General features: G+C 39.5%; 1 protein-coding gene across 1 annotated transcript in view; it reads left to right on the top strand.

The window, feature by feature from the left end:
- HHAT (hedgehog acyltransferase) overlaps positions 1-26,615 on the top strand; it is a 165,776-nt gene that overhangs the window by 87,092 nt on the left and 52,069 nt on the right. The window contains exon 10 of the mRNA XM_059835645.1: positions 10,709-10,853. Coding sequence (XP_059691628.1) covers positions 10,709-10,853 — 145 coding nt within the window. The remainder of the gene's footprint in view (positions 1-10,708; positions 10,854-26,615) is intronic.

The raw sequence follows: 26,615 nt of genomic DNA, 5'->3' as shown, positions 1-26,615 counted from the left end.
GAATCCGAAAAGCACCCAAAGCAGTACATGTAAGAGACAAAAGCCAATGAAAGGAAGTGGAAGAGGAGGAGATCGACTACTTGGAACCTCCCCCTTGCAAATATACATAAGCAGCACAGGGTAGTAGGCTGAGCCTTCGTATTTAAAGTCAGTGGGACAAAGAAACCAATTGGGTTCTGCTGCAGTATGTTAGGGCCTAAATTCAGCCTAGCCAAGATAAAGATTCCTGTGAGTTTCACAACCATGTCCTATATACGTTGAGCAAATGTGTAACTATCTCCTTTAATGACACTTTCTTTTCGCAAGCGTAACTCATTTTAAACTGCCGTGGAATAACTGTAAAGCTTCCTTCTGCAGCTGACGGAGGCAAGCTCTGACCAAACATTAGGAACTCATTCAAGGGAAGTATGTTTGTTGACCACCTTGCAAGATTAGATCTTTAATAAGATCTCTGTAATAAATAAAGATCCTTCTCAGCTGTTCTTCAGCACACTAGGCTTTGATCTTTATTTTGCGTCATTTGGTGGAAAGAGTATTTATACCACTGGTTTACTAATGTCAAGCCTGTCTGGCCTTTTCTTGTTTACCTAATAGTTTTGTGTAATTCATACATGTTTTTATTGCAACATGGTGATTCAATTAAGTGGCAAGCACTGCCAATGATACTTTCTTCGTAACCTTTTTAGGTGCTTGCTGTAGACTTCTGTTGGGTTTGTCACTTCACTCTCTGAGAATCTGTAAGAATGTAAGGTGGGAGTAGGGAAGTGATCGTGCCCCTGTACTCGGCGCTGGTGAGGCCGCACCTCGAATACTGTGTTCAGTTTTGGGCCCCTCACTACAAGAAGGACATTGAGGTGCTGGAGCGTGTCCAGAGAAGGGTGATGAAGCTGGTGAGGGGTCTGGAGCACAAGTCTTATGAGGAGCGGCTGAGGGAACTGGGATTGTTCAGTCTGGAGAAGAGGAGGCTGAGGGGAGACCTTATCGGTCTCTACAATTACCTGAAAGGGGGTTGCAGAGAGGTGGGTGTTGGTCTCTTCTCCCAAGTGACAAGTGTGAGAGGACAAGAGGAAACGGCCTCAAGTTGTGCCAGGGGAGGTTCAGGGTGGATATTAGGAAAAATTTCTTTACTGGGAGAGTAGTGAAACACTCGAACAAGCTGCTCAGGGAGGTGGTGGAGTCACCATCCCTGGAGGCATTCAAGGAACATGTGGATGTGGCATTGTGGGACATGGTTTAGTGGGCATGGTGGTGTTGGGTTGATGGTTGGACTTGATGATCTTATAGGTCTTTTCCAACCGTTGTGATTCTGTGGGGTAGTTGAACAAAGTCCCTTAATCAGACTCTTATTCTCTAGTGCAGAATTGGGTTTTGAGATATAGGTATCACCCATAATGTCAAAACCCATACAGTGGAATGGGCTTGCCCCACACCCCCCACCCCAACCTTGAGTTTGGCCATATCATTGCTCTAACCAGAAATCTCTACTATCCAAAGTAGATGGACTCTGACTCAAAATCAAAGGAAACTCCTTTCCCTAGATGTGAACATTCGCCAGGGCAGACTTGTGACAACTGGTATTTGTGTATGGTACCTAGAAGCAGCAAGCAGAGTTATCCGGGTGCTGTTTTGTACTGAGCTGCTGAATGACCATCAAAGGTGAATATGGGCTGGCTGATGCATCCTAGGTTTTTTCCACTGACTTCAAGCTTTTCCAACAATAATTCTGGGTCAAGTAATTCTTGCCACGTTTCTGCTTTTGCTTGATTTTTTTTTTCTGTCTCTTCTCCACCCTCTTGTAAGGGTTCATTTGTCTTCATGGAAGTGGATCCTAAAATATTTTGAGCGCCCTGCTAAAAATGCACACACACAGACACACTTGCACTCTGACTCTGATTTTCTTTACTGAGGGAACTTCTTGCCTCAGACTCAGTGACAAAGACTGAAAATCTAGTAGGTGGTGTTTCGTGTGAGGCACCATCATATGCGATATGATACAGACTTTTATACGGTGAACGACAGAAGTGGCTGCAGTAAGATTTCAGAGATAACATTCTATCATTTCCTGCCTTTTGAGTACAAGCATCCATTTTTTTTGTCAAATCTGTGTAAGAAATATTATTTTTGATGCCAGCAGTGGAGGAACTGTTGTGATTTTCCATCTGTCTTTAACCAGATGATTGCTGCTCTGCTTCAGACCACCATGTCAGCTGGGAAGCCCCTTGCACAGTGCTCGGTTGCCATAACAAAAAATTGTTTCTCTCACCTGCCAGCATTATTTACTTCCTCTTCTCTTTTGGAGACATCAGGCAGTTTTCTGGTGCTCAGGCCATAACGCAGTTTGAAAAACAAGTAAATCATGCTATGGGTGAAAACAAGGCAGAGTGATGCTGTTTATGCAGTTCTTTATTACTGTTATACGAATACAGCCTCTCTCTGTTGTTCACCTCAAAAATTAGTCCAGACAATAGATGTCTGCAGTTATGGAAATACAAGTTAAAGTACCGAGGAAGGGTTGCACTCTTGTCTTTCTGCTGTGCCTTGAGCTATGGAAACTTGCCACAGGGAAAGCGAGGTCTGTATTTGCTGGGACTGTTTATCAGATGTCTCCATGGGGATTATTACTGTGTATTATTTATTTGTTAACAGTTTCACAGTGGCAGTGTGGGAGGGCCATAAGCGCAGGACTAAAATGCAGCACTAATGGTTGGTGAAGTTAGATCCTTTCCCAACTGGATTACAGTTTAAAAGGTTAAAAACGTTAAAATGTGGATGATGGAACTGAGAGAACCAGAATGGGCAGGATGGGAACCAGAACAAAAATAAGGATGTTAAGGCCTGGACATAGAGGAGTGCATGGCTTTCTTGACCTGTCCTCCTTGGTGAGAGCTGAGACACGTTAATAGGAGTATGTACACTGCCATTACTTGGTTAAATCCCCTGCTTTAAACAGAAAAGAAGATAATGCATTTTAATGCTGTTCATTTCACACTTTTCACAAGCTGACACTTTAAAAAAAAAAAAAGTTGGGGCAGGTTCTTTGAGGGTGAAGAGTAAGTATAGGAGCAAGTACAGAAGTTTACTTCTGTGTATGTCAAACTTTCACACATGCATCTGTAAGTGTAGAGCACACATACAAGCTGGTAGGAGGCTTTCTTCAAACAGAAGTGCGGGTTGGCTGTTTGCTGAGAGATGCTATAAATGTAGATCTTTTGGAAAATCTAAAAATGAACTGGTGCTAGTGCAAGACAGCATTTTGTTGAGTGAATTTTTAGTAAGACATCAATAGAGAAGATGAGTATCTTCTCAAATACTATATATAGCATTTATTCCTAAATTCAGAAACAAGTTCTATTTGTGAAAATAGATCTTAACTGACAGCTGCTTGATTTTAATTGTGTGGTCCTCTTTTTATAGGAGTGATGTAGGGAATTACAGGTCATTTGCATCATCCTGTCTTTTGAAAAATGCTGTCAGTTTCCGCCTTTATGTGTGAACCTTCCGGGAGCTAATTTTTACTTTAGCTTTGGAAGGCAAGTATATACCTTGAAAAGGAATAGGAGATTACCTCAGGCCACAGTTCAGCTTGGGGAGAAGGGAGGGAACAACTGCAAGCAAAATAAAATACCAGAAAAATAAAGCAAAGTAAAGGGGACTGGTTCTGAGTTAGAGCTAGATGAAGTACAGAGCAAACAGGAATGATTGCCATGATTACTGAAGGGTACAGTATACGTTGATGGGAAATTAAATTTATTCTTCCATTTGGTGTGGCAGTTGTTGATGGATAAGATCTGGTAGCACATCTTGTTCACTTTCCACTTGCAGGCCTGTTCCTTATATGGTTACTGTTATAGCTCTGGGGATTCAACAATTTCTTTGGATTATTTCATAAATGGGTGTTTTGCATGTGTATTCAACCCGAATTCTTTATTTTTGTTGCTTTTCTGTTCTGTGGTACAGTCTCTACTCTTACCCTATTCAACATCTGTCCCTCAGTTTCAGAGTGCAGGAGTAAGTGTTATATTGACATGTCAGCCTCTCATTAGCTGCCTTTCCCTTGCTCCTAGGCTCTTCAAGCCTAGCTTCTACCAACAATAATGTGCACGCGTAGTCCCTCCCTTCATTTCTGCAGTTTCCCAAACACACTGTTGTCACTATTACCCATTGACAATGTGTATTAACAAACATTTTTAGAAGTTGCCCCACTGCTTAGACCCAACCCATCTTCAAATCTACTGCTCACTTTAAAAATTAAATAAATTGACATTCTGTTTGGCAGAGCTTTATCACAATTTTCAGCCTTTCCTCCGTCCCATCTGCTCACCCAGCTGCTCAGTCACACCCTGTCCTCCATTTTCAGTGCGCCTAACTGCAGATAGATAAAATAGCCAGTAACTGTTAGTCAGGATGTGTTGCTTCCCTTCCCACTGTCCCATCTGCTCCTCGCTCTCTTTCAGCTTTTCACCGGTGCTATTGTTTTTATGCTGTCCCATTATTTTTGGCAAATGGCTGCATTGCGGATGACGCAGATTCAAGGGATGCATTGAGGTGCTCACTCTTGTGGTAATGAGGTGATTACCAGGGTTCAGGGATAGACATTGAAGAGTTGGCTTGTTATTTATCTAAGAACATTTTCTAAAAGAAAGCCCTTAAAAGCACTTTTAAGATTAAAGACTGGGTGGTCTCTGTTGCTTCTGTAGAGAATTAAACAAATTTGGGACTTACTCTGCAGTTGTGATGCAGTGGGGGGTGAAAACTGGAGTTCAGATCCTTAAATTGCACTGGTAAAAGGAACTCCAGCAAGCGATTTGAGGTTTTTCCCAAGCATTTTCCTATTATGCGTAATGGCACCACCTGTGCCCCTTCTGTACTGCAGCAACTTTACCCACAAACATTTTACCCATCCAACCCCTCGCCGCAAAAATCCTTGCAAACCCTATATAAGAGACCATTGCAAAGAATAATTCATTTAGGTTTTGTTTGTAAAGATGAGTCAACATTACATTAGTTTTTAAGCGTTGCTTCTTTGGTAAAAACCTTCAGGAATTTGAAAGGATGGAGCTTTAATAACTGTAGGAAGCACACTTATTCCCCTCTTGTACACTAGGAGAGGCAGTGAAAGATAATGCAGGACTAGGTTTTATATCCATAGTAGTCAATTTGCACGATTTTTTCAACACAACAAATAGTGCAGTTTGTGTATCTTATTTTAAAGTTATTATGGATAAGTTGGCTGATAGGTTTAAGTGGGAGAGGATGAAATCTGTAGAACAGATAGTAATTAAATATTATACGTTTAAAAAAAGACAACTCTTCTAAAAATTATACTAGGTTATTTTGACCCTTTAAAAACCGAAGGCTGATGAAAATAGAATAATGTGATCTGTAGTGTTGCAGTTTGTAGTATCAAGCACATGTTTCATGTCACTCTGGCCATAGTATCTGACGGTCTTACTCCACGGTGCATATGTTGCCATAAGAAGCATTCAACTGCTTCTCCAATTTTACCATATGCTCTTATTTTGCCATGTGCTTGGATTATCAAGTCTCTGGAAGGGTAGTTCAAAAAGAAATAAATGTGAATCTCTGTTTTACTCTATGAAGATGGGCGCTCGTTTAAATTGCAGCAAATTTAATTCCCTTGAATGGGACGTGTTGGCGTATTTTTAGTGTGAGCAAGCTTGATAACATCACTGACTTTATGTGGAAGTTTTCTTTAATCTGTCCCGGAACAGCTATATAAATGAGATGTGCTGCAAACGCAGCACGTGTAGATATTTTCCATCTTCTGAGCACTTGCTAAGAAGTTACCAGTTAATGTCTGTCAGGGGAGGCTTTTTGCCACATGTCACCCTGTCATCAGGCTAGGTTTGCAGTGTGGTGGAAAACATGCACCCCAGTTCCTGAGCCCTCCCTAAAACAGTGTGATGCATGTGACCTGGTCCCAGAACAAGCTAGTGCAAATGGAATCAGCAGCCCTCTGAATAATGAGCGTTTGGGACGTGCCAAATCGCCATGGTGCCACTACTGTTGCTAGAAAAAGTTTAAGACTGGTTGCGGTAGGAAGGTGTAGGATTGGGCCCCTGATAAAATGCCGGGGAATATATTTCTGTAAAAGAAGACTTCAGTGTGATATTTTGTATAGGACTGCCTAGTTTTGACTGCTGTACAGAATTCAGTCTTGGGTGTCCCCTCAACTTCCACACGGGAGGGTGAATGACTTATTCTGGTCAGTATTCCCCAAAGTATTTTTTCTGTTGTTGGCTAGCTAGGAGATGTAAATGTATTTAGGAAACCACTTCTGGACCCTCAATTTCATCTCTCCATGCCATTCAGTAATATCATTGTATACAGTCCTGTAAATCAGTGAAGATGTGAATTTATTGGTGATTAGCTCTAACTCACCTTAGAGAGAAGTTCTTCTAAATGATACTCTGATGTCTGAAGCCACTTCTCCTGCCATGTTTGTTTATTTTGCACTCATAGTGGTGTCGTTATCTTGCAAAGCAAATGAAATGAGTATTTTCTCTCATATCCTCTCTGACTGCAAAATTCCACCATGCCATTTAACTTGACTTTTAATTCTAACCTAAATGGTCTATTCTGGTGCGTGTTGTCCTTCATAAGCTATCTTTCTCAAGAAACAACCGTTATACAAGCTTCCTATTTCTGGTTTTGTTTTCACTTAGAGGCTAAATGTGACCTGCATGTGTTAACTGGAAATGAATTTAGGAATGGGAATGTTTGGACTGTGCAAATCCTTTTCACGCCTGTCTTCTTCCACCCCTCTCAAACACATACACAGATTCACTTTTCAAGGTACCCCACTACATGATAGTATCATTTATTTTTGTAAGATGACTGAGAAGGCCCAGTTGAGAGAGATCTGATGGTAGCCAATTTTGCTAGGCCCAACAATGTGCAGAGAGAGACTTTTCCCAACATCTGGCAAAAATGTCTGAGGGTGATCTTCATTTACAGCAAGAATTAAATTGGAGTAATAACCTAAACGCCTTTCAGTTCCAGGAAATGTGGCCTGAGCCAACCTTTGTAAGTCACGTCCTATGTCATGCCACATGCCTTTGGACTGAGTGTCTTGATAATAAGTTTTTTTTTTTTTTTAGTTTAAATGCTACAGTCCATTTATTTCACAGTGTGTTGGGAGGTGGGGGTGGTGGTGATTACTAAAAGAAAAGTATGATGAAGTATTGATGTGAGATTACAAATAAGATGGAGCATTGAAGAAGGATGCAAATATAAGGGTGTCAGCCAGGCAGCCACAGCTTCATTGTCATTTTAACACTAGGTGCTCTTTCACCACTCTATCTTCTGGCCATATTTCCAACAGGAAAAGAGGAAAGAGAAAGAGACAGCAGTAAAATCCACAGAAACACCACAAATCCATAGCAGCTGCTTGTATTGTTGCAATGGAACATATTGTTAAAAGTATTAAATAGCATAATGAAGAGTTGTGGGTGTGGTGGTTTTTTTTAATTTTGTCTGCTTTGATGAAAACAACGTGCTGTATATTCAGAAAAATCCCCATGCTGGTAGATATTTAAATCACCAGTGTTATTATGGATTATCTAGACCAGCCTCATTCCTTTTTCATGGGTAAATTAATGCTTCCAGTGTATTAATTTGAGCACAAAAGCTGCTCAGGTGCTTTCATAGTTAGCTTTTTCTAGATGAGATGAGATGTTTAAAGAACATTTTCTTTTTTTACCTTCGTTGCAGCTCGGTAAAAGCTGCATTGACATCAAAGACTCTCAGGAAAATGTGTACTGCTTTTTGGATCAATGCCGAGCAAAGTTAATGGAAATTAGCTACAGCAAAACCCAGAAAGGGTTCAGTGTTTGTCTAAACTGTTTCTGTCTTAAACTACTCCCTTATACCTTATAAATGACCAAAGGCTTTTATGGTCTGTACTACAGTTAACTTGTATTGTTTAACATATAGCACTTTTGTAGAAGGTGTTATATTATATGTGACAGTTTTATTTATTTTTTTAGTAACGGTATTCATTTTTTTTAAAAAAAAGTGGCAGAGCTTTTTTAGCTATTCATGTTGTTTGTCTTAGTCATACTGCTTTGGGTTGTAAAACAGGCAGACCTCACAAACTTACCAGGTTTCGTCAGTGCCTTCGTGGAAAATGCAGTCCAACACCAGCTGTCTGATGGGTTGTCCATCTCTAACTCTTTCTACAGCTTTACCAGAAGATCCTTTCCTAATTAAAACTATTTCTCTATGGAGTTGACGAATAAGTTTGATAGATAAAGGGAGAGTGAAAGGTAGATCTGATGGTAGACTATGCTCTATAGATAAGCTACAGCTCAATCAGAAATAATTAGCATGGTGTAAGAAGAGAATACGTTTGGTGACAAAAATTCAAGCTAGCATGATCTGCTCCTTATTTCAACTTGGTTGTTAACATGGATTTAATAGCAAGATTTTGAACATTTTCTCTGTATGCATACACTTATGCATTCTGAGAAGGTACTCATTTTTCATATATGGGACCACGCATTCATACTGTGCCTTTCAGGAGGAAACAAACTTAAGATATCCTCTACCTGTGTGTGAACTGAAGGAGAATGTTTTGGAAGTCCTTGGGCAGCTTTGGAGATGCAAAGTACTAGAAAAGAAAAAAGTTGTTTCATTAAGTTACTGTCGGTGTCTGTGAATATTTATATAATTATCTTATATTCTCTACCCTTCTCCTATGATGCCCTAGTTTTCATCCAGAATTTTCAGAGAAAAATCTCAGTCTCTGTTTTCATACATGAATGTTTTTCATAGCGTTGTATGGAAGATTGACTGTTGCTGTGTTGCGCATACAGCCTAATTAGAGTACTTTTCCTTGAAGCTTATCTATCCCCATTTTTGTGCTGACTCAGACTGACTCATACACTAGATATAGTTCTGACTAGGGCTAACATTCAATTTACCAGATATCAACTTTGCAGTAAAGTGTTAAAATTGTATTTTTATGCTTGTAACTGTCATTTATTTGAAGATTTGTCACTTTATAATATAGCAGTTGAAACATTTGTTTTGATGCTTAGAAAACTAGCAATTTAATTGTTTAGGAATGTATTTTTAGGTCTTTTTTGAGCATGTGTTTATGTTGTTTCAGGTATCTGAGCGTGAATTCTGATCTGGCTGCAGCTATTAAAGATTAATTACTGCTCTATTTTTTTGATGCTGCAGTCACAAGACTTTGTTTTCTGCAACATCAAGATTTATGTCATGAAGAATGAGCAGCTCCTGATATTTTCCTTAGTTCCCATGCCCTGGCTGGCAAATGCTTATCACTTCACATGAAGCATTGAGTCTTTTGCGGATTTGGGCACTACGTAAAGAGGCTTTCAGCCTGGGGCCATTATGAACAAGATATTTTTCCTTATGCAGTAATGAGACAATATTTCCTTGTGATGTGCTATAATGCTTATTAAAATTTGTTCTAACAACTGAATATTGGAGGAAGCTAAAACTTCTCGTCTATCTTTCACCATCTTCTTGCAGTCTCTGTGCTACACTCGTATCTGAGGTGATAATGCAAAATATAGATTCAGAAAAATGTAAATTAGTATATGGTGGAGAGAGACCTACTTTATTTGTATCGTTATAACACCAGTACCAAAAACTTTACAACAGATGTTTACGCTTGTTGAACATGAGCAGTAATATTTGCACTGGAAAAAAAAATTTGGGATTGCATGTGTATTTAAATCTTTTTTTATATGGAATTATCTGTTTATTAACACTTACTGCAATAACCAGTTCTGATCTGACTCTAGAATCTTTCAGTGAAGTCTTGTTAATCAACCAAAGCATTAATGACTTCTGAAGTTGTTTGATGCTGTTTGTTTTGTACTGAAGTGCTTTACTCCATATTGGAACCTATTGGATAGTATAATCCACCCCAGAAGCATGTTGTTACTGTTAATGTCCATCAGCAAAAATTAATCAAGGAGTACATTTAATAAGAAAATAATTAAGACATAGAATGTATAGAACTGTGTCCAGTTCTGGGCTCCCCACTACAAGACAGACATGGATGTGCTGGAGTGAGTCCAGCAAAGGGCCACAAACATTGTGAAGGGACTGGAGTGTCTACCGTAAGAGAAGCTGAGAGAGCTGGGACTGTTCAGCCTGAAGAGAAGGCTCGTCAGGGATCTTATCCATGTGTATAAATACCTAACTGTAAGGGGGAAGAAGACAAAGCCAGACTCTCCTCACTGGTATTTAGTGACAGGACAAAAGGCAACAGCCACAAACTGAAATACAAAAAATACCATTTAAACATAAGAAAATATTTTTTACTGTGAGGGTAGTCAAACAGCGGCACAGGTTGCCCAGCGAGGTTGTGCAGTCTCCATCGTTGGAGATATTCAAAACCCGACTGGATGCAGTCCGGAGCAGCCTGCTGTAGCTGACCCTACTTTGATGACCTTTCTAGGTAACCTCCAGAGGTCCCTTCCAACCTCAGCTATGATTCAACACTGCTTTTTATCATGAAGCCTTACCCAAACTTAAATGGCATTGGTGGATTTCTGCTAGATATTTTAAAAGCTTTGGGATCTGTTCCATAAGGATTTGAACTTCTGTATAAAAGTCGTTTGTCCTAACTACAATGTCTTTTTCTAACAGTGCTTGAAAAATTGTAGGGGTTGTTAACTCCATCTGCACGTTTTGTTTTGCCCCTCAGGAGCGTTTCTTCACGCCAAGAATTCGTCGTCGACTTCATGCTGTCCTAGCATCTGTTTGCACTTCAATGTTGATTTTATCAAATCTAATATTTCTTGGAGGAAATCACATTGGAAAAATCTACTGGAACAGGATCTTTGTGGAAGGCAAGTTTATTTTTATGTGCTTTCTAGATAGCAGAACTTTACAAAAATTACCTTGGGTGGGCTGAGCCAGGTCCTTCTCTCAGTGCATTAACTGGGAGTATCTTTTTTTCTGTTCCTGTTCAAAACCGCAAAAATCTGTCTGACAAAATCTAAATAACTATGCAGGCTGTGTGACTACAAAGAAACATTGCCTTTCTCCCATCAAGTCTAGAAAGAGAGTTATCAGGCTTCTCTGTCAGTGAAATCACTGAAGATCGAATAATAAATGTGTGAGAAATTAGCCAGGTTGGATTTTTTTTTTCTGCTCTGCATTTCATGTACATCAGTAAGAACAGGTGCACTAAAGCCAACCCCACAGATTCTGTGGAAGGTTTGTGAATGAGATCTGCGTAATACAGTGTAATTGAGCGGTTAAGGTTTTCTTGTAGTGGATCTGTTGTCAGGGTAGGGACCTTCTGACTGTTGAGGACAAGATTTGAAGACAGGGGAACTTGGGAGACACTATCAGCCTGTGGTGTTGCTGAATAAGCAGTATGCAGTGTTGTGCTGTGAGCTGACTCAGGAGACAAATCCAGCTTTCAGCTTTAATTTTTTTGCCAGAGCTCAATGTAAGCAGGACCAGTTTTCTTCTTAGGTTCTTATTGCTGCCAGAGCCCCACATTGTCAAATAAAGGTCTTGTAGAGCAGTATTTTTTCCTCATGAGGGAAGTACTAATAGGCTTCTGTGCCTAGAAGTGCTCTCCTACAAAGACCACCACTGTCTGTTGCTCTTTCATGCAGTGTTTTCTTTTGTTCCTTGCAATGGTTTAGAGGTCAGCTCTGGAGTTCTAAGGTCCTACTTAAGCATCCCAAAATAATGAAACTATTAAAGAGTAAGTTATGTGCATAAATGGAATCATTTCTTTTCTGAGCTCCAGCAAAAAAACATTCAAACAGCCCTGAGAAAGGTACGTTTTTAGCATAAAATACAGTGAAGGTTTTTGTTAATACTGGGCAGGGAAGATGGGGTGAAATACTCTACTCATGTTTGGGTTTTGCTCTTAAAACATAAAATATTTGTTTTCTGTTTTCTTAAAAATGCTTCATTTTCTCTTAAATTATTTCCTCCCAGTTAGTTGGCTAATAGTTTCAGTAGGAAAAAATATCTGAGAGAATAATTTTGGAAGTAAAGTTAGACATCACTTCTTACCTACTAAAAAAAAAGCACTAGTGAAATTGTCCATTTTGCGTTTATAGCTTAATGCAAATTATTTTCTTAATGCAATTTGATTATAAATGGAGAAATTATGCCTTCCTCTTCAGAAGGGTTAGCCAACTGAATGCTGGGGTTTGCATCTGATGAAGAACAATGTTTTAGCAAGTAGAACAGTATTTAATTAAACCAGATCGATTATTGATTGTTTTTCTAGGTTGGGTTTGGTGAAGTTTTTTTAGTAGTTCTTTGGTCTATTGCTCTGCATATAACTTGAGTACATATAACTTCAGTATTAGGTACCAGGTGTCTAAGATAGGAATAGCAAATTAGTTTAGTGATTTCCAACTTTGTTTCCATGATGTGTTAATCAAATTGAATTTATTTTTAGAACATAAAAGCTTTTGCTTAGTGCAGCTCATACTCTACTAGTAGAAATCGCAGTGCTAAGTTTTATATGCCTGTACCCTTAGATCACACAGGTGACTGTGAGCATATTCTATTACTGCATTATGGTTCTGACAACTCACGTGTACAAACTGAAACATCTGCTAAGATTTTATTGCATCAACACTCCTGCTCCATTGTCATTTTCCTACTATGGAACAAATGCTGAGCATTGAAGGCCAGTCAAATCCAGAAGGACTATTCAGAACTATGGTCTTCAATTTAAAGTAAATTGAAGTGCTGGTCTGTAGGAGATGTAACAAAAATCTACTCATGTATTGGGAGAGTGCAATACTAAAAGATAAAGATAAATAAATTTATGTGTAGTCTGCACTATACACACTGCACTTGGTCTGGTGAATCCAGTTCATCAATATATTCAGGCCAAACTAAATACTACAATATATACTCTTTGGTCATTCCTTTGTCAGCGCGAGGACAGATGAGATGATCTAGCTGCTTGTCTTCAACTCAAGCTTCTGTCATTACGTTCATAAAAAACTGAATAGCGATATGCTTGACTTGTTTGAAGAAATAAGGATGGTGGTAGTGGGTGAGTGTTCTGTGGGGCAGGAGGGTGTTTGTTTTGGGTTTTTATTTTTACACTTTCTTTCTGGTGTGATGCAGGCGATATAAAGTTCCCATGCATAAAGATTTTCTCTTGTGCATGGTGATGTTGAAGAGCTTTGATTAGAACAGATGTTGACCTCTCATCAGTGTCTTGTGAAGAGTAGTCAAGAAATCTGGCAAGGGACCCCCAAACCTCTTCTCTATGTAATATCCAAATCTGTGTCTTTGCACTTGGTAGACAAAGCAATGTTATGATGTCCAGTACATTATTAAGATCTGCTAGATACATATCTAGTTATTTTGAGTCAATAATTGTTAGCTTTGGGTCGAGAAGGGAGAAGATATTCTTGCTCTATTTAAAACCTTTTTGATCTGTTTGAAATTAATCTTAGCTTAGGAAACCTAAGCAAGGTTTTGCACCACTCTAAAAACAAATCTAGAGAGTAGACATTTGCATTTGGAGGACATCTCTACATTCTCAGCAACCTGGGCAGCAGGCCTTGAGATTGATTGACTGAGGCGGCAGAGGGCTCTGCAGCAATAGTGTGACATAAAATCCGTCTGAGGTAAGGAATAGAGAGCTGTGGAAACAAAGCTGTCCACTTGCACATCAGCTGCAAAGAATAGTCAGTTCCTTTCCTTTCTTCAAATCCCACAGAATTATGTCTACAAAGATTTGTGTGTATACAGGTAGGAAGAAAATGGGACAATATATGTGCATTTCACAGTTTGTAAATATAATTGGCGTTTGTAGATCACTAACAAAATTAATCAAGAACATATATGCTAAACTCAAGCAATAAAATGCATCTCAGCAGAAATCTCCAGCTTCGGGTACATGGCATTTTCAGGTCTGGCAAGTAAATGAACCTCAGAATATCAGTATTTTAAAACCCTAAATGCCCAGCATATAGCACTTTGTAGTCAGAAATTATCAGTTCTATTGTATAATATCTAGTAACAGTGCTTGGAGAGCAGCTTCCCATTAGCATGTATGTGACAGTGATGCAAATCTAAAATGGCTAACTCATAAAAGGAAGTTTTACTGAAGCTGAAGATGTACAAAATGCATTTCTAGTTTTGTTCATTGGTTACTGAAGAGGATCTAGCATGTTCTTTTGCAAAGACTGAGTATTATCAAAAATCTATGCAGTTGTCTGAGAGTGGGGAGGAGAGGACATAGGTATGAAAGCAGTTAAACCACAGGACAGCATAGTCAGTGCAAGGAGAATCATGCAAGTGAGCTTCCTTTTTCATCAAAGCTTTGTGGATTGCTTTCTAGGAACAGGATTTAGATGAGGTTGTTTCTCAGTGTGGTAAGCTTTGGATGCTGCAATGCCCCTTGCCATGCCATAGTTATCCCTTCTTTTTTCGTGGAATTCTTGCTTGACTGATATTTGAACTGTTTTGCAGTGCTTTGGCAGTGCTTTCCACAGCTCCCATACCACTAACAAGGAGAGTTTATATCTGAGCGTGCCAGGTAGCAGTATTTTTTTAGCAATTGCTTTCCTCTTGTGAAAAATAAATTAAATTTATCTGGCTTTAAAATGAATTTCTGTGCATCATTAAAATCACTGTAGTCAAAATTATGAGAGTAGGGGTATGTGTGTCTTATATATGAGTATTTGTTCTTAAATTTGTTCTCAAACTGTTCGGACCAGCCTTAGTGCTTGTTTCTAAAACTTAACTTGGTCCCATAAGTTATTTATAAAGAAAAAAGTTCCTACAGCAGGCATTTAATCTGACTTTTTTTTAGTAAGGCTTTTTTCATATGAGACTGTCGTTCTAATAAGAAAGCAGGAGAAATGTCTTCTACGTAACAAACTGGTTTTAGACCTGTATTCAGAGTAATTAATTAAAACTTCATTTCAAAATGAGAGGCTCCAACAAGGGGGGTTGTCTTTGGAAGGGCTCTCTCCTGGAACCGGCGCTGTGCAGTGCTTTTGGTTAAGAGGCTGAATTGTCTTAATAAGCATGGCCAAAGGCATTAAGCTGGAAGGGGACACAAGTATATTGGGTGATAAAAGTATAAAAAGCTTCCTGATCTTTCTCTGGTTTGCAAGGAACAGAGCCCAGATCAACGAGGAAAGTGCACAGTGCGTGTCAGGCGTATTTTACTTTGACTAGCTGTCTGAAAATTGGACAGCCATCATTAACTTAACTATAAACCAGTACTTTAACTATCCAGTTTACCTCGCTAAATTGTGAGGAGTGCCTCTCTTGAGGGCAGTTCATCTCACATACATCTATCTTAGCATGGTATGAGATGCATTGTCGCTCTTCACTGAGTTCAGAGGCATTTTGTACAAGCTAGTTTAGGTTAGACTGGACGTCCAACCTTTGAGAAGGTGTCCTTTAGTAGATATCCAGCTAAGACTGAATTTCACCCTCGGTTAGAAATTATTTACCGCAAGAGTACAGAATGGCTGGCTGGGCAAAAGTCCTGTAATGAAGGGTATCTGACCATTCTACCAGACTTTGTGCATCAACAGCATCATGCCACTTACAACAAAAATAGACCTTATGCCAAGATGCATTGACAGCAGTGTAAAATGCATAAAATAACCTCTTCTCCTACATGATGTTCAAGGTTAAAGTTAAAATATGTCCAGTTTTGGTTACTGCAGTTTAAAAAAAAAAAAATCATCTGACAGTTAGGGAGAGCGAAATACAGCAACATGATTGGAAGTCTAGGACCCATGACCCTGAAATAAATGGCATTGTTTTGTTTTGAGAGGGAAGTACTGAGGGGAGAAATAGGTACATAGAAGTTTCCACAATGAAAACGTTAACAGGCTATTCTGTATTGCCAGTGAGGTCAGGAGAAGAAAAAAACCTGTAAAATGTAGCAAGGAAGCTTTAGTTGAGGTACGAGAAACTTTCAAACTGTAAGGCATGGGAAGTATTGAAACACATTACCTAGGTAAGCTGTTGGATTGCCATCTTTGTCTACCTGGACACTGCCCTCCAAAGATCTGTCAAGCAATGCAGAAAATAGTGATTTCATCATGGTGTAGGAGGAACCTCTGAATGGCCTCCAGACCCATTCCAAGCCCTGTTTTCTGTAGATCGTTCATCAGCAGATACAGCTGTTTACATGGAAGAGAAATCCATGTACAACACAGAAGGATTTTTGTTTGGATTTATGTATTTCTTCAGCAAGTTAAGGACCCTGGTAATGTACAAAAATGCAGTAACATTTTTTAACAGTTTCTTTTTGAAGTTTGATGATCTGATGGGGGGAAAAAAGCCCATAGTGCTGAGATTGAGGTGCAACTTAGTGGAAGTCATGGTGCAATTTTAAACTACCAACAAATAACTCTCATGGAGAAGTCTGAAATTATTTGCTGTTTCATACTTGCTCTTTTCTTCTAGCATTTAGGATGAAATGCTTAGTGTTGTGTATGAATATTTCATTAGATAAATTTCTAAGAGCATTTAAAACCAATTGTACTATGCAAAACTAGAGCTGATTTCTCCATCTCTAATACCTGTTCACTAATTGAAGACGGCGAAGCCTTTATTTTGCCTCCAGTTTTCCCTTTCGGCTTGCTTTGAAGCAAAATCAGGTGTTATCCTGATCAGAATTCAGTTATTTGGTTAATTTATAGGGAAAAGAAAAGATTTTTTTCATCACTACTAGGTGATTACCTAACCTACTTTATGGAGGCAGAAGGCCTTTGGACATCACAGAATCACTAAGGTTGGAAAAGACCTATAAGATCATCAAGTCCAACCATCAACCCAACACCACCCTGCCCTCTAAACCATGTCCCAGAGTGCCATGTCTACAGGTTCCTTGAACACCTCCAGTGATGGTGACTCCACCACCTCCCTGGGCAGCCTGTTCCAGTGTTCCACCACTCTCCCAGTAAAGACATTTTTCCTAATGTTCAGTCTAAACCTCCCCTGGCGCAACTTAAGCCCATTTCTTCTTGTCCTCTCACTTGTCACTTGGGAGAAGAGACCAGCACCCTCCTCTCTGCAACCCCCTTTCAGGTAATTGTAGAGAGCAATGAGGTCTCCCCTCAGCCTCCTCTTCTCTGGACTGAACAACCCCAGTTCCCTCAGCTGTTCGTCACAGGACTTGCTCTCTAGACCCCTCACCAGCTTCGTCGCCCTTCCCTGGACACGCTCCAGCACCTCAACGTCCTTCTTGTAGTGAGGGGCCCAAAACTGAACCCAGTATTCGAGGTGCGGCCTCACCAGCACCGAGTACAGGGGCACGATCACTTCCCTACTCCTGCTGGCCACACTGTTTCTGATACAGGCCAGGATGCCGTTGGCCTTCTTGGCCACCGGGGTAGCACACTGCTGGCTCATCTTCAGCCGGCTGTCAACCAGCACCCCCACGTCCTTTTCTGCCATGCAGCTTTCCAGCCACTCTTCTCCAAGCCTGTAGCGTTGCATGGGGTTGTTGTGACCGAAGTGCAGGACCCGGTACTTGGCCTTATTAAACGTCATACAATTGGCCTTGGCCCATTGATCCAGCCTGTCCAAGAAGTCCAAGACTTGTTCACAGCTGTGCAACGCTATCTCAGATTGTGTTTCATGGGACATCTTAGACATTGATTTGCAAGTGGGAATTTCCATGATAATGGCATACGAGATTCAGAGGTTTGAGTGAACCAAAGAGTTTGGTGTAACATGTTGGGTGTATAACATGCATAAATGTGGAATTTTTGGCTTGCTTTGGCAGAAACAGTAGACCATTATCATATGACATTAAATTAAAATGATGCTGTTTGCTAATTACACTATATCACAGTATTGAAGATTATTCTCAGAATTTATATTTGTTTCATTTTATGTAAATCATATAGTGAATGAATTGAGAATTGAAAGGATATCAGGATACTTCAAGGCATCATCCTGGACTGCTGTTACCTTTAGGAGTTTTGCCCTTGACTTTGAAGACAGTGAAATTAGGTCCTTTTTCTACACAAAATCGCTTGTATATTAGTGGTTGAGATGCCTTTCTATGTTCAACAGCTAAATCATTTAAAAACCATGAGTTACTTATTGTGTAGCTCCACTGCTGTGTGAGATGTCAATAACAAAAAAAGATGAGAGATTCCTGTATTGGTTGTTGTATGCTCTAGTCTGGCTCATGTAAGATCATGTCTACCCATTAGATATGTTGCTGATTATATGCCTCATTTGCTGCAATAATGAGTGTAGGAAAAATGTCTCAGGATGATCAGCAGTTCATATGACAGCATCGCTCCCTTCAGAAACTATCTGAATATTGCTAATTAGCTTAGTTAACAGATTTAACACATTTTAAGGGCTGAAGGAAGCTAACAAAAAGAGTGAGAGCAAAGTATTTGGAACTTGTTATTAAACAGGGTTTTTTTGGACTTTTTAACTCTGAAGTGTTGCCAGATAACATACAATGATGTATTAGGAGCCATATTGCACTTTGACAACTTCTGAGATTGGTAGCAGCGGTATCTGTAAATATCTAGCTATGAAGGGGCTTAAAGGTGCAGGAGGAATGAAATCATGTAGCAAAGGACCTCCAAGGAGGCCATAAGACCTGTCAGCTGAGGTGTCCCTGTGACTGTGTGATACTTTGCTGTCCATTCTGTGCATCTCTTGCAAAGCTTTCATTCAAATTTCTTTGCAGCTGAAAGAAAAAGGAGGGCTACTTCAATGATTGACTGTCCAGAGTTGTCATTGTTTGTGTTTTCAGATGCCCCTTGTTTTGGTTTGGAAGCTTCTGCTGTAGAGTAGCTGGCATATGGTCTTCCAGTGTTCCTGTTCCTCCAGATTTTCACTTTCACTGAGAAATCCCACTTGCTGCTGTTATGCAGAAACTTACTTAAGGTCATTTTTTCCAAAAATACATTTATGAATGCTATATTGATGGATTGCATAATTTAGAGAAATATTGCATAGTGGCAGGAATAGTACTGAAGATGTCACATTTTTCCAAATGATTCATTCCACTTCATGCACAAAGGAAACTTGTTTTTACAATCATCTATGTGACCTTGCTTGGTGGGTGCAGTTCACTGGGAAGTGAACTGGTAAAATACTGAGAAAAATGGATTTGGGTCTGCAGTAATAAGGAGGCAGTGATTTTTTTTTCCCTTCACCTCCCAAAGGAGGAGAGCTGTATAAAAGCAAATATTCACATGTTTTTTGGGGGTTTTCTTTAGAGTTGAAACAACAAAGCATGTTCTGCCATTTTCTGTTGAATCATGTTGGTTTGAGCCTCTGTTCTACATGAAAACTGTTGGAGCATTGCTGTATTTAAAGTCAGCTGTTGCTGTTGAATCTCAATAGTTTGCCATTTGTCCTTACAGTCTTAGGACCTGATCCTGCAATCATATCAATGCGGAAAGATCCTTCTATCTAGAAAGTCCCAGAGCATGTGCAGACATGTTTGCCGGGATCGATATGATTGTAGGGTCAGAATCGGTCACAAAGAACCTACATCTCGTATACCATGTTAAAGCCTTTATTTTACATATGGCATGTACAAGTACAAAAATGCAGGAGAATCTACACGATGACTGCATGTACAGAGTTCACGGTTGTACATTATGTAATACATGACTTACAGAACTAGGTAAACTACACTGCACATAGAAAACGGGGAGTTGTTCCTATATCATGCTGTCTTCTTGGCAATCTACAGCACTTTTATAAAAAGGCAAGTTTGCTACTTAATGAGCTTTGCTGATCACAGGCAAAATGCCTCCAGATTTTCAGTGATTTGGGCAAGGTTCATACAACCTTTTTCTTATCATTGTAATGATGCCGGTAAAGTGTAGAATGGTCCGATGAGCAGTTGGTGTAGTGGGTTGGCCAAGTCCACGTTACAGATGTAACCTTGCTGGTAGCAATGTGCTTAGTGTGGAAGCTGGAATGAATGATACCACCAAACATGCGCGTTCTGCTAGCGTAGCAGATCAGTACGTGCTGTTTTAGCATAGTCTTTCAGAGAATGATTTAGTTTGAATGTGTGGACTCTTTATGTCTTAAACATAGCGTGAACGTAAAATACAAAACTACTTTTTGTTTCAAAAAGCTTAAAATTGCCATCACCTCATGACTGCTTGTCAACATGTAATTCAGCTTGTAATTCTTATAGCAGAGCTCAGCAAAGAAGTAAGAGGGTGGGAATGGTTTTAAAATTCATGGGAGAACTTTTTTAAAAAAATAATCTTGTAACACCTCTAAAATGTTTTGGGTCCTTATGCAGATAAAGTACAATGACAGACACATCAAAAGGCCATGTAGGAATACCCTTGGAACCACGTTTTCTTGAAACTCTTTTTGGGAATTACTAACAAGACAGGAATAGTGTTCCTCATTTCCCCTGTGAGTTGTAGATTAACCAGCAGGGACTGGGGCTGAGGGCTGTCAGAGGGACCAGTGTTGTTGCTCCCAGAAGTGACACTGGAAGGTGGGAGTGTGGCTGTGGTTATGCCAGATCTTTTTTGTCATGCATGACCAGCAAGAGTAATTTTTGAGGACCATTAGCTTTCTTTTTCACTCCAGGCCCTTCTCATCCTCAGTGTTGAGGGGAGAGATATAATTTTGGCCGTATCTTGCAGAGGAAGAAGTGTAGGGACCCACACTGACCATGACTGTTTCTCTTCCTTGCCAGTGCACTTGCTGGCTCTTGCCGTGCAAAATAGCTCAGCCAACAACCTTAGGAGGGCAGAGGACACTCACAGTTTTGCCTTTTCATTCCCTGTTTTTTTGCCATACACAGCAGAAGTCTCACAGTGACTCACAGTAACATAGCCTGGTGTAAAATACTTAAATTGGTATTTTTTACCTTTTTTACACTATATACTTGTTTTATACTATAAGCATGTCACTATGCTTATTGGGATATTTATACATAAATGAACTCATGGATGTGGTGGCATGTATGTAACTCATTAGTTAGAGCCATAATTTCAGCTAAGACTTACAACCATTGAGAAAAGTTCTCTGAAGAATGATGCAATCTTTTTCTTTTCCCTTATTCAGAAACTTCCAGGAGTCTTGTAGCTGCTACTTCTTTCTCATCATTGAATCCCATTTCTTCCTTCTGTCAGCTCCTTTTGTCTGTCTTCAGATTTGAGCTAGTCCTGACTGTCACTTTTTTCAAATGCTCATTGAGAGAACAGTTCCCAAATACAGAAAGTAACCATCTAACAGCAGGAACTGGAACACCAGCTGTATTTAGCTTTGCAATCATTGAGACTTTCATGACAACTTTCTAAGTTGTTTATTTCCTGAAAAGTGATGTTAAAACAACATTGTGGGGTTCCACAATTACTGCCACTTGGAGCCTGCTAGATCAAATTTTCTCAGCTTATAGGAGAAAAAAGTCACCTTTTTTCCAAATGCTAGCCCTGCGTATCAGCTTGAGATCAGAAATTCAAGCTGTGTTCATTCTGGCTTTTGCATCTCTAACAGCAAAGTCAGAGATGTTTTTAACAATTCTGTTGTGAAGGTGCATGGGCAGATCCGCTTCTAAGAGATGTGTTGCCTGTGCAAGAGGAACGAAAAGCAGTTAAGAGCTTATTTTTCTCACCGAGGAAGCTTGACAGGAGCTTTTACTCTACACTATAGCACAGTTCTGCCACATAAGTAGGCAGCATTTTTACACTAATGCTGTTTTGTCTATAATTCTGTCTAGGTTCACAAACAAAGATAGTTGTCTCAGACTATTTTAGCATCTTTCTTTTTATCTCTGAATGAATTTATTTCAACCATCCTTAAATAGCCACTGCTTTAAAGAACAGGAAAACTAAAAGTACAAGAATCCTGCAAAAACTCAACTGATTTGATTAGGCCTTGTCTCATTGTCTTGACTGTTGGTTTTTTGGGTAGGGTTTTGGGTTTGGGGTTTTTTTTGAGAGGGAGAGAGCAAAACATTGTACCCATATTTGATAAAATTTATAGACTTACACCCTCATAAATGCTGACAGTTCTGTGAAATGTCTTCTAGCTTCCATCATTACCTTTCTTACTAAATTACACGCTGTGGCATGTTTTCTTAGTGCACTCGGTCCCAGCCCACAAAGCTCTGAAACTGTGCAGAGTTGGGATTTAAGTTCATGCCCAGCTTGGAATATATCAAACTTTATGTGGGCTTGATCAAACCCTATGAGAAGTGGCATCATACAGTGGGGCAAACTTAGCTCTGATGTCCCTAAGGAAGCACCATCAGGGCAGAAGTGTGTCTGCTTCCTAAACAGTTGGGATTTTTTGCTCAGTGTTATACCACTCTATTGATAGTCTCGCCTATCTAGTGTGGCACCTTTGAAGGACGGATGAGCAGGGAGGAATGTGGCTCTACTACTTTTCTGATGTCTTTGGGCACTGCCTTCCCCTGAGAAAATGGAGAGATGTCTGTCTCTAACTTGTAAAACCTTAGTTCTGTCTGCTGCAGAGGCTGCACCCCTGGGGTACGGTGCTCTCCAGTGCTATCATGTGTGTGACTTCTGATGACCATTTGAATACATGGTTTTGAAGTGCATGGTCCAGGTCTACCTAAGCTCTGTGAGACCGGATAGAATTAGAGTACTAAATGGCACAGTTCCCAGACTTAACTTGAATAATCCTAGAGCTGCTACATTTTTCTGTTAGTGCGTGTATGTGTGTGTGTAAGTGACAGTATGTAGCTGAGATACTCAACTAAATGAATGCAAGAAATATTAACATCTTAAATCTGGCTGCAAAGTCAGAGATCATCATAAACATTCCCAGTTATTGTTAAAAATTATGTCTGATGCCTTTTGTTCATTCTGTAGTGAAATAATTACAAATTTCAGAGCAGGGAAATTCCTCAAGAACATTTCTTCCAAGAGAGTAATGGACTTCTAATATTAGAATAGTTTTTATTTAATAAACTGTCTTCCATTTTATCTTCCCTTTTTCTCACTTATTATTTCTAAAATTCCTAATAGAAGGAGAGCATGTAGTGATAACCCAGCTGTGACTTGTTAGGCTGTGGATACCTTCCTAGGTGTTGATTTTTCACTGTTAGTAGGTTAGTTTAAAAGTCTGATACAAATGTCTTAGCCCTCCATGCTTTAACAAGATCTGTTTTATTTCTGACAGTTGTTGAGATACCTGAGTCTTTTTTTCCACAAATCTCTGTCAAGCTGACAGATCTGTGTATTCCTGCCCATTCTACTAGTTAGCAGTAATCGGTGTGAGTCATTTGTAGCTGCAGAGTAGCACACAAGTATTTAAGTGTCTTAAGGAGGAAATATGCTCTGTTGTTAATTTTGTTAGTTATTTTGATTTTTTTTTTTAAAGCTACTTCCTTATTTTTGCAGCTTGCATGCGAAAACCAATAAATAACATGATAGGGTTTTTTGTATTGTTAACATCCATGCTCCTAACCATGTAACAACAGTTAACTATTGATTTTTATTAGTTCTGCCCTCTTTCCTGTGGATTTTATTAGACCCACAGCTAAGCCTTCTATCAAATATAATAATCCTTGTGCAAATTCTAACTTAGGCTTTGAAGCAATCCTGGGAGAGTGACTTGTGTATTATAATACAAATTATCCATAAAAATTCTCCTAACGGTGGGACTTTTATGTCTGAATAAAGATATATCTTGCACCTAGATTGGACAAAAACTCAAATCATGGTACTTGTGTGGAGTATTGTTGTGGGAGAGGGTTGTTTTTCTCTTTAGAAATAGCAGTAAAGTGTTATTGAAGTAGTTGCATTGTTCAGATGGAAATACATCATCTTTAGTAGTTCTTAACATTGAAAGAAAAATGTAAGCATATTGTTCCATTACCTGCAGGTTAATATGCATCCTCTAGTGAGGAATAGTTTTCAAATAATTGAAAATGTTTTAAACTTGAATACTGTGACTATAATGCTTTGCCAACCCCTCTGTCTGTTAGCAATATTTATAGTGAAGGCATCTTCTATTTAACAAATAGTTTGGATGTAAATAGTTGAAAATCAGCATATCAGAAAATCTTAATATTGTCCCAGTTGCTATATTACTTCTGATTTAAAATGCTTATAACAGTGATCTTTTTTTCTATCATGTCTGTTGCATGCAGCTAGGAATGTTTTATGTAATCCTTAATTGCTGTATATAAAAACTGCCTCAGTTGTGATTTTAGTGTAGCAAATCAGAAATTAAAACATACATGTGGAGCAAGATAATCTTCAAGACATGGGCACCGTTCATTACAGATGAAGTCCAACATGTATATATCTTATTTTTTTACTCCAATATTGAGACAATTTGCTCATTTCTGCCCAAATAGCATGTTTAAATGTTTAAGATCAGTCAACGTATAGACTGATTAGAAATGTGGAAAATGAAATGACTGAAAAACTCTAGAGAATTGGTAATGGCTTGTACAGTCTTTTGCCTTAGCTTAGGTTCAAATTTTTTCCAGGTCAGGAGCAACTAAGAGTTTCTACCACCTGATAGTTTTTTCTGTGCCTTTGGTATACAAACTGGGAAGAAGGGTTCAGATAAAGTTGCTGTTGTTTAGCAGGAGCTCAGCAGTATCAAGGTGGGTCTGCAGGCTGCTCTAGCAGTGGAATAAGCTTGGAGACTGCACTCCTTCTCTTGTCAATAGTTTGGCCATTTGAGACCACAGCTATTGCATAAAAGGTATGAAAAAAGTTAGGGATTCAGTTTTTATCACACCCCAGATGTGCTAGAAGGAGTATTTGCATGGTGGTTTGGATATTACTTCCTGCAAAAGCAGTCTCCCTCTAGCTGATCTTATTCCTAGCCTTACTAAAGGCGTTCTAGTAGAATGAGATTCTGTTTTCCATCATTTTCTTACACAGGTTGATTACCACTTCATCAGAAATAACAGGAGATCTGCATGACTAATATAGCAAAGTGCCCCTGTAAGTCGGCACATAGAGCCAAAAGAAGGATCATTGAGACCCTCACAGGAAAAGCATCACTAGAGCCCTGATGGAAAACCATCAGTAACCCCCAAAGAGCCTTTTAACATTATTTGACTCATAATTCTACAAGAGCAGATTACTGTATTTAGAACCCTTTTTTTGTCCTTGTGCCAAAAGTCCTCATAGTGCTCACTGAGGTGTGTAAACAGTATCGTGCCCAGTTTAATACAACTCTCATAATGTGATTTGGCCAATGTTGCGTGTTAAGTCAGGGTACAAGTAGATGGAGAAATCAGGAATCATGAGCTCTATTCACTAAATCTTCCTTCCTTGAAAACTTAATGGTTATAACTTGAGCTGTATAATTAATATCTTGTTGCAGACCAGCCATGTGATATACTGATAATGGCTAACCTTGCCAGGGGAGAGGAGGGCTTTCATCCTAGACATTGAGGGTCTGTCTTCATTTTTCTTGGATGGATGAGCATGCAGGAGAAACAGAGAAAGCAGTATTCGTTAGTTAGATGGGACTAAATCAGGTATTACAAGCAAGCTGTGGCTAAAGACGCTCAAAAGTCTTTTAAAAAGTGCAAATATTCTTCCAGCATTGTGGCAGACTGTCATGTGGACTGTGTTTTAGCACGTTGGCCAGTCCTGGCACACTCGAAGGTCTGTATCATGTATCAAGCTAGCACCCAATACCAGATGCTCGGGGCAAAAATGTGTAAAGAACAGGCCAGCTCTGGAGAGTGCAGGACAGCAAAAGCTTTTGTTACAGTGAGAGCCAGTACACACCTCAGTCTGAGCAGTGCAAGCTAAGAGAGGCAAGGTTGTATAAACATGGTCCTTTTACTTCTCTTTTAGTAGGGTTGGGGAAGCTCTTGGCAGGGATGAAAGCTACTTGGGCCTCATTGAAAATCTGGTCAGTGAATGTGTTGCTGACTTTGACTACGGTGAATACCCTCATGCATAGGGCAGGACATAATGTTACACCTCCCTGAAACAGCAGGATTTAATTTCTTTTATGGAACTGAGGAAGCAGTCATTATTTCTTTATCTTACAAATATGTGTTTGGTCTCTGCCCTCTTCTGCTATTGACAGAGGAGTCAGATATTTTGGCTTAACTACAACTAAAGTGTGAGAACAACAAAAGACAAAAGCTAATTAGTATTCTTTTGACTGCTGCTCTGAAGGAATGGAGCTGTATTCTCAGCTCCTTCTTAAGCTCCAGTGGAGATTAAAAGAAGACAATGACTACGAGGGAGGACAGAATAAAAGAAATGAAAACAAGGCAGATCCAGCCGAGAAAAAGGTCTGGCCTAAGCATTTCTTCACACTGCAAATTCATGCAAAATAAACCTTGAAGAGAGACCTGCATTGAAGCCTACTCTGTCTTTGCAGATTTCCTCTATGGCTTTTGCATAGGCTCTCACTCTTTCTTTGCTTGTAGAAAAGCTGTTGTCCAGTTCCTTCTACTGGACTGGTTTGTGAAGCAGACAGTCCCACTGCGAAGTAGCACAAGGAACATGGGCAGTGTATCATGCAGTGCAAGATACCAGTGGGAGCAGCAACTCACTGCAAGAGCACGTTCCATTGAATGAATAAGTTATACCTACTTGAAAGTGTAGTATTGACCAACACTTTCAATCTATAAAAGCAGACTGCAGATTCACATCTCACGGGTGGCTGCT

The sequence above is a fragment of the Gavia stellata genome, chromosome 2, assembly GCF_030936135.1.
Source record: "Gavia stellata isolate bGavSte3 chromosome 2, bGavSte3.hap2, whole genome shotgun sequence".
Lineage (NCBI taxonomy): Eukaryota > Metazoa > Chordata > Aves > Gaviiformes > Gaviidae > Gavia > Gavia stellata.
Note: the sequence above shows the minus strand (reverse complement) of the source record. Positions and strands in the feature narration are given on the sequence as shown.